The 9,443-nt window shown below is 43.1% G+C and overlaps 1 protein-coding gene across 1 annotated transcript in view; it reads right to left on the bottom strand.

The window, feature by feature from the left end:
* Positions 1-289: 289 nt before the first annotated feature.
* The window catches only part of KCNQ3 (potassium voltage-gated channel subfamily Q member 3), a 240,958-nt gene continuing 231,804 nt past the window's right edge, over positions 290-9,443 (bottom strand). The window contains exon 15 of the mRNA XM_045006844.1: positions 290-9,064. Coding sequence (XP_044862779.1) covers positions 8,327-9,064 — 738 coding nt within the window. The 3' untranslated portion in view covers positions 290-8,326. The remainder of the gene's footprint in view (positions 9,065-9,443) is intronic.

Genomic DNA, 9,443 nt, shown 5'->3' with positions numbered 1-9,443 from the left:
TACACTTCTTCTCCTATTAAATGTCTGGGAGTAGCTCATATTGCAACTGAACCAAAAGAGGATATAGATATTGAGGCGAAGCCCACTACCCAGATCTCAATGGGACGATTTGCAGGAGCCAGGAAAGTGCTCTGGAGCAATCCTGCACTGACGAAGTCAATGGGAACTTTGCCACTGACTTCAGCTGAGAGCAGAATTAGGCCCCATGTTCCTCAGACTTGCCTGATTCTAACACAGATTTTAAAAATAAATGAAACGCCTCCACATGATAATTGAAATGTCTATTTATTAATAAGTGGTGCAAGTTTTTAAAGACAGAACATAAAAAATCAGGTAAGAAGTATTGTTTGCATAATATATTGAAAGAAACATATTAAAGTTGTTCAAATATCGGACAGTGCCACATACAGTTTAAAAATTACAATAAATAATATTATAAAGAGCACTAAAGGCCACTTGTATAAAAGTTGTGTTCCCTTGTCAGCCAGAATCTGAAAAGCATCTTTGTAGCCTGGAGAAAATTTCAGTGAGCAAGGCACAAATACTAGTAATAATCATATGCCCTAAACTACAAAACAAAATTCAGTTGGCCATGTAACCTTACATCTTAGCATAGTCTTAAGAATGAAAATTGGATCCCACTTCCACTGTTTTGCCTCACGTAGCTGCACTAGAAATGGTTAAAAAGCTGCTTGTTAAGGATCAGATCCTGCAGCCTAAATTTTCAAAAGTGACTTGTGATTATGCAGGGCCTCAATTTTTGGGGTGCCCAACTTAAGACACCCCAAAGTGGCCTGGTTTTCAGAAGCGCTGAGCGCCGGCCCACTCAAAATCAAGCCCTTCAAAGGTGTCTTAAAATGGGCACCCAAAAATCAAGACAACTCCAAACTCACGAGTTACTTTGGAGAATCTAGGCCTGCATTCCTTGTGCACCTGAAATGCCAAGCTAACTCAATGGGAGTTTGGGGTGTCTAAGAATGCAAGATCTGGCTCTTCATCACATATTGTGCAGTTACAGGGACAAATTCAGTCCTGGTGTCAGTTTCCACTGTAATCCACGGAGTCATAGCAGAGCTGAATTTGCTCCTTTAATATGCATTTTCTGACTGCTATAGCGCCCATCCCATCCCATTCTGATCCACAGGTGGACCCTTGTGCTTGCATGAAGCCCATCTGAAGTTAGTAGGATTGCATGCAAGTGTGAATTGGCATGCAGATCCCGGGCCACAATCTGCAGCAATAAAACCTTTCAACTATTTCCTCCTAGAACCTTAAACAATGCAGCAAAGATATGGCAAAAGCAGAGCAAACATAACCCAAAGTCATTTTGGGGAGAGATCTGGTGTCCTTCCACATGCTAAAGTCCTATTGATTTCTATGGGATTTATACATATTAAACCACTATAGGATCAAGCCTAAGAAAAGCCAATAGTCATTATTTAAACGTGTTAGATTTTTCTTATAGGAACAAACTCCATAAATGGACCATGAAGCTGAGTTTGATAAAACAAAATAATTTTTCATGGCATGTACACCTGCAATAATGAAACACTTAACATTTTTTTTAGGGAAAAGGAGTTTGGATGACAATAAAGCTGCAAGGATAGCTGTACAATGTAAACAGAGATTACCTTTTCAACAAATGATATATGTGCTTTACTTGTTAGAGAGAGTCAGCGTAAAAACAGAGCTAACAAAAATGCGCCCATTTCAGAAGGAATAATGCTGGGAGACTGAATCCACAAATAAAGAAAGATTAACAGTTTGTACTATACAACCAGGACCTTCCCCTGCTCCCACTGAAAGAGAGGTTAACCATTGACTTTAGGGAGAACGGGATAAAGCCCTAAATACTCGCCAATTATGGAAGATGAATACAGTGAGAGTCATATTGCAAGAAGCATTGTTAAGCCCCGAAATAGATGCTTGGTCCCTAGTAGGCATTAAGAGTTAGCAAAGCATGGATTCAGACATTTAATCCTATTTAAGGTTAATTATGTAAACAAAGAGTCAGTGTCAGCCCAGACTCAAAGAAGGCCTGACCCAGCTGTAGTTGCTAGCAGTAAAACCAACTCCAGGTGCTAACAGAAGAATGGCGTAAATCCACTTCACTCCTGCTACGAAAATTAATGCTGCTTCAGATGCCACTGTCAAGTCAAATATTGAGCAATGCCTCTCTGTGTGGTGATCCGACTCTACAAAACAGCACATGGCTTTTTAAGTACTGCTTTAATGCAGGCTAATAATCCTGGACACTGTCCTTTATTTCAACAGAGCACAAATATCATGTCACTTCTGTGGTAAATGTACAAGTTACAACTATTAACCCTACTCCATTATAGTCACATGATTAGAACCTAGGACCAGATCCTCTGTGGTAAATGTACAAAATTACAACTATTAACCCTACTCCATTATAGTCACGTTATTTGGAGCCTCATTACCTTTGAGGAACTGGGCCCTTGTGGCTAGTTACATTATCCATTAAGAAAAGGCACATGGGGCTAAATTTTCAGACTTTCAAATTTTCAGAACCAGATTTCCAAATGTCTTCCATTTTATGTGCACCTGCAACCCCCCCCCCTTCCCCCACATTTGAATGCACAATCAGGAAATGCACACGCAGTATCCTGTAGACGGCTAACTCCCCGACTTGCATACGCAAAGGCCAGTCTGCACACACAAAGCTGGGATTCACACGTGATTCTGGCGGCCACAGTTTTGGAGGAAGGTTTTGAAATTTTTGACTCACAGGGCCAACTCTACAGCTCGTGTAAACTGGTAGAGCTATGCCAATTTACACCAGATGGGGGCAGGGCCCTAATGGACATATTAGATAATACACAACATGTGCAGAGTAGTTACGTGTCCCTGCAGATTACTTTGTAGTTACACTTAGCAGTACAGATGGCTTCAAGATGCGAAGTTTGAAGCTGGACTTTCCCAAAAAGTTTGGGCATGAATGGGGCTGAGATCTTGGTTTGGTCCATACAGAAGACTCAACCTTTGGGTGCTTCTCTGCTGAGTAGGCAAAAAAATATTTAGGAACTAACCTGCTTTTCTGGCTTGGACAACAAAAGATAGTACTTCCTGTTTCATTATTATGCCACTACCTACTATTTCCTGCCCACAGTATCCTGTAAGTAAAGGGTGATATTTGTACACTGTAAAATATAGTATTACAACTTTTGGCCAATTCTAGAGATCCTTTCCTAGTTTTTCCTCAGTCTTTGATCAGGCTAACTCTCACTGATTTGGTGGTTTGCTTGGGTAAAGACTGAGCAAGGTGTCCCCCCACCTCTTCTTAACCCCTTGCTATTCAAAGTATATGGCCCTGCTTTATTTAGAAATTATGTGTTTGTTACGTTGTGATTTTAATGCTATGCAGTGTCCTGATTCTAACTAACTGACATGGTCTTACTTTGATAGGCGATCTACATATTTTAAAATATCTTTTTTTTCCCACTGGTCAGCAATAATGCTAAACCTGAAATGATAAATTATTACAGGCTAAATTGAGCGGGTGCAGGCATGCGCTGATATAGAAAAGCAGTGTTTATGTATACCCATAGTCTCAACTCAGCTGCTGCTCCATGCAGAGGACTTTCCGCATAGATTACGCCAAAAGGGGGAGTGAGCTGTGTCAGATCTGTGAGGTGTGATGGACAACAAACATTAAAATGCGCTAACCAGACCTCCTGAGTGCAGAACTTGGCCTCCTCCCACCTCTGTTCCAGAAGACCCCCAGATGTCCACTCTGTGGGCTTCAGAGGAGCCCAGCAGTTATGTCCCGCCTCGCCACATATTTACTTACAATCAAATATTAAGAGGCAGCCCTGCTTTGACTTTAAGACTATCATTAATATTTCATAGTGTGGCTGCATTAGCCTTACCCTGTGTTCCCAAGCTACGCACTGCTTACCCCTTTTAAACAGTAAAATTCTCCAGTGCTGCATATCAAGTCAAATCAGGGCTCACAGCCCAGTGTTGATAGTTCCACTTTAAGGCAATTCAACTACTAAGTACAGACACGGTAGGGTAGTCAGTGATATTCCCCTTCCCCTCGCCCCTTTAGGGGTACATTGTGGTACGTAGATATACTGGTTAAGTCAAACCCTTACCCTCACTTACTTCGTTTCCTTCAAATAATGTCCCATTAAGATTAAAGTATTTTGCTTGTTTCCTTTTTTTCAGAGCATTCTGTCTCTATTTCACATTCTGCTTCTTTTTAAAGAGTTCTGTAACTTGCTAAAATCAGAAAGTGTCTAATATTCACCTAGATTTAACACTGAAAAGGTTTAGTTCTATGTTACTGTATTGGCTTATGGTGGATTTTAAAGCCTGAACTCCAATCAGAGAATATCAGGGTTGGAAGGGACCTTAGACGGTCATCTGGTCCAGCCCCCTGCGCAAAGCAGGCCCAATCCCCAGACAGATTTTTGCCCCAGATCCCTAAATGGCCCCCTCGACTCTGGGTGTAGCAGGCCAATGCTCAAACCACTGAGCTATCCCTCCCCCCATGAAGGCAGTGGGATGAAATAGGGTGGTAAGGGGTGCAGAGGTGCACTGCGTTGGCTGCAGTCAATGGATACATTCCGAACCACATTTTCCAAAGCAGCCTTTAATTTTGGTGCCTTCGGTTTTGGTTGCCCAGTTTTAGACACAAAGGGCCTGATTTTCCGAGGGGCGGAGTATCCACAACTTCAACAAGAGCTGCAGGTGCTTTGCACCTCTGAGAAATCAAGGGTATTTGTCTTGTATCTAATAACATACGATTTCACTCTGTCATGGATCCGTGACATAGTATTATAAGCAGAGACAGAGCTTTTCCTTCAACCATAACACAGAGGGGACAAATCCACTACCATGCACGTGTGTAACGTAAAGCACAGGTTTAAGTTCAATGCAGGTACTTCCAAGAAGCATTGATGCTGCCTAGAAAACTTGTGAAAATGCCCTAATTGAAATCAGTTCTACCCTCTGACAGATATTTTCTCTATGTATCTAATGTGGGGTGTCTAATGGAACCAAACACAGAACATCTATTGAGATCAATAGCTGTTCTGTAGACAACATGGCTACAGAAATCAGGCCTCATGTCACTATGGCCATTAACCTAAGAACAGAACATCTGCACATACCGAGCCCCCTCTTTAGCTGGTGTCATTGGCCCAGCTCCATGTACTCCGATGGAGGTAGGCCAATTTGCAGTGGGTGAGGATCTAGCGCACAGTGAGTTTGTCACCTGAAGTCATTAACAGGACAGATCCCCAGCTTGGATAAAATGATGCCACTTCATTGATTCGAGTGGAACTAAGACAATTTGCACTAGCTGAAGAAGTGATGGATTATGATTTCAGGTGAGGAGGAAGCAGCAGCAGGAGCAGATGAACTCTTGAGGAAAAAATATCCTATATTCTTTTAAATGGTTGTGAAGAATGAGAAAAGACAAAAGGCCAAAAAAACAAAAAACCGAACACACAAGCAGAATGGTTCCTAAATAAAATGATTTTCATGAGCTACCATCAACTCTTTGAAGTGTCAATAAATAAACACAATGATAGGCGGGCAGAAACCAACAAGGAAACTTTCCCCTGAAGTGCTGTGTGTAACATGCATGTGCGAAACCCTGAGGCAGGGGCACACTAGAAAACCAGGTCGAAGTATTTCACTACCCTGCTGCAGGACCACGTGTGCTAACAATGCTAAGCTTTATCCTCACAGGACAGTACCAGCAACTTCCATGGGCCAAATCCTTAAGTCCTTACTCAGGCAAAGCTTTCAGTGGGCCCAAGCTTGAGGACCCTAACTTAAGGGTCAGCTGGTGTTTGGTCCTCATGGGGGTGCACAGTGAAGGAGAAGAGCATAGTGATGGGCAGGGGTGCTGCACCTCCAGCTCTACTCCCAGGCACCAGCCAGCAGAGCTGGTTTGCTGTCTGGATGGAGGATAGGAAGTTGCTCCCCGTGAAAGGATGCAGAAGCAGGTGCATGGATCTGCCTGGCCATTGGCTCCAGGAAAAGCATCGCTACCTGTTTGCGTTCCCCCTTGGGGATGTTAGCTCCACACTGCCCCTGGCTCTGCTAAATTGTACAGTCTACACCTTAGGTTTCACTCTGTTCTTACTCGATCAGACACCCACGGAAAAGCAAGGAAGAGCTTTGCTTGAGGAAGGACTGCACAACGCCTCAGCGTGTGGGCCCGAAAGCTTAGCATACATCGCTAGGGAGCCCCTTGTGGAAAACACAGAATCATGGCTGTCACTCCTTAGATAGATACACCCAGCTGACCCTCTTCTCATGCAGGCGCTGTCCCTAGAGTCTAAGGAGGATAACGCAGTACTATGATTGCAACCTCTCAGTAGCCCTGTGTTGGCAAATCAGTTGTGCGGGTAAAGGGGAGGGTACGGGGCAGCTAGGCAGGTTGTCATCACAAGATAAGGTGCAACTACAGTGGTGGCAAGCGTTAACTTCCTTATTAACAGGAAAGATCTAGCAGGAGTCACTGTGATATCTCACTGTCACTGTGTTTCATATCAGGTTCCAGACAGATAAAGCATAACCTCTTGATATCTTTTGCAGTAACTCAGTAGTCCTTGTTGGTCATCACTCTGATACTCAGGACCAATTCCCATTGCTAATCCCTTGCAGGTGTATATGGAGTAACACAGACACACATCCTCAAAGGTCATTAGGCTCCTAACTTCCACTGAAATCAATGGGAGTTACGTGCACAAGTACCTTTGAGGATGTGGGCCAGAGCCTGTGCGGCTCCACTACGTAAGGAGCGAAGGCATTAGGGTCTGGTGATGAGCCCCATCAGGTACACGACCCCCTGCACGGCTTGGAGCTCTGCGTCACGGCAGTTCCCAGGCCCCAGCACACAGGGTGTGCTTGAGCAGGCCAGGTCTAGAGTATACGTCCTGGTTCCTATGTTCCACTATTCCCTCGGTAGTGATGACTCCAGCCGGTAGGCTGGAACAGCTTCCAAGCAGTGGTTCCATTGTTGCCCCGTGGCCTGGTGGGAAAGTTTCTTTCCCCACTCCCTCTCAAAAAGCTGCTGTGCCCAGTTGTGATTCCTAGATGGGGCCAGGGAATGGATCTGTCCACAGTCATGGCATTGTTTAGAAATATGCTATTAAACATGTCATACATTTATTTAGATTAATCCGTTTACACGAGAAACAATAGGCCATTTCCTGCCAACATCCTGAATGTGGAACTCCCATTAAATAGAGTAGTTGTACTTTGCACGCCTACTGTGCCTTACATCTGAGCATCTCAAAACGCTTTAAAAACATCAGTGAATTGAGCCTCCCCCCATGTGAGGTAGGGAAGTATCATCCCCATTTTACAGATGGGGAAACTGAGGCACAGATAAATTAAGTGACTTGCCCAACATGGCATGAGTCAGTAAAAGAGCTAGGAGTAAAACCCAGGAGTTCCCTACATTAAACACACTTTCTTTTGTAGCTGATGAAAGTTTTGTACCAATCTCAGTGGGAGGTTTGGCCCTATTACAAATAAATAGAATGAGCAAACTATTTTCTACAAAATAAGATTGATTGTAATCACACTAGTGGTGGTTTTATAACCTCCGATGGAGATTTTCAAAGCAGCAGTCAAGGGGATTCAGATTTGTGATTAGCATTAATGGAATACATGTTTCTAATTCCCCCAAATGGCTTTGCTAATCTCAAACTGTCCCTAATGTCTGGTTTACATTGCTTTTGATACACTGATACTTATATGATAGGGACATGAGAAATCTTTCAGCTACAGAAATTATGTTAAATCAGTAACACACTTTGATCTGACCTTTTCCCTGCTAAAATTTTTGGAAGATTCTGGCTAGTCTGGATAGAGAATTATTCACTTGCATTGGAAAACGGGCATTGGTATGAAGCAAATAATTTATATATATTTCCACATCAGAACATTGCTCCCAAAACTATTTTTACTTTGTTGCTCTGTTTAAAAAAAGTAGCATGAACCATCACCTCTCACCTGGCATTGCTCTAACCCTCATTATATTGAAGAACATCAGATAGATATGTATCACAGAAGAAATTAGCTGTACCATTTATATAGTGTAAAGTCATGCAAACCATGCTCAAAACTATGCTGCTTAGTTTTGGTAGCATGTAAAAAACTGCATTAGTAAATTGTATGAAATGGTGCAGAATGACTACCACTAATACCACATGCATCTTATGCAGCCATCGGTCTTTTGAACTAGTAAGCTTTGGGTGTACAGTAAGTGAGATATACAAAGTATGTTTACATTACACGGAGAAGTCAACCAGTGACCCCTCCCCTCCAACCATTTTTAAACTGGCTTGTTTGAAGGGGTCCATATTGAATCTGAAATCCCATCCCCTGTTGAAGACAGAGGCATGGAGCCACTTGGTGTAAAAGGGTCAGTATCTGTGTCTGTTTCGCCCTCTGCTAGGTAGCGTTTCTCTCTCATCCAGGTTGATCCCCCATTTGGACCAAAAGGGAAGTCTTCTTTGTCTTGGGAGATACTGAATCCACTCAGGGAGCGTTCAAGCTCCTCATGGTTGACGGAAAGAAGGGATAATGGGGTGTCGCTGTCTCTTGTCAAGCTCCTTTTCTGTCTAGGAGATATCCTGTCGGAACTGGGGCTCTGCAGGTCCCCTTGGGACTGGTACCTAACTCGGGAGTCTATGAATGTGAGTATAGGCAAAACTGTTGGCCTTTCTGCATATGAAGTCGACGAAGGCATGGCCTGCAACTTGCCAGAGTTTTGCCCACCTAATGAAAAAGGGCGCGAATAATTCATTGGATCATGTGCTAAGAAACCATATGGACCGACTTTGTGTACTGGAACTTGGTGGAAGTTATAAGGAGTTTCATGAGTGCAAGGCTCAGAGTATTTGTAGATTATGCTTTTCAATTCAGAGTATCTGTTTTCCTCTCTCTTCTCTTCTGCTGGGGAGGCAGCTTCTTTCAAAGGACACAACTCAGTGACTTGTACTTGCAGCTGCTCCATATGCTGCATGTGCATATCGACTAGAAAATCCAGTTTCTTCCCCATGTCGTGAACCTGAAAAATACCAGTTGTGAGATTTCAAAGGGTTCATGGCTGGTCATTCAATGCAACAAACACCAGTTGTTCCCATTGGGCACATTTTGCTCAGCAATGATATGCTACCACTGTCACAAAGGCAGCTACAGGAGAATGCTGTGGGTTTCTCTTTGGAGCCTGTGGGTGCAAAGTATGTTTTACCTGCCTGACCCATTTACCTGAACTTGTTTTATCTGACTCTATGAATTCAGAGAGAACAAACTTCTTTCTTTTTTTCAGTTCTCAGTCAGTAGTTTAAGCCCAGAAAATATAAATAGTGATCAAAAGTTGTTGCTATTTATGGTGATTTGGTGGTCTGAGTACTGTTCCCAAAGGGCCAGTGTCCATATCACTCAGA

This window comes from Mauremys mutica, chromosome 2 (genome assembly GCF_020497125.1).
Source record: "Mauremys mutica isolate MM-2020 ecotype Southern chromosome 2, ASM2049712v1, whole genome shotgun sequence".
NCBI classification, from domain to species: domain Eukaryota; kingdom Metazoa; phylum Chordata; order Testudines; family Geoemydidae; genus Mauremys; species Mauremys mutica.
This window is presented reverse-complemented; position numbering and strand designations above follow the sequence as displayed.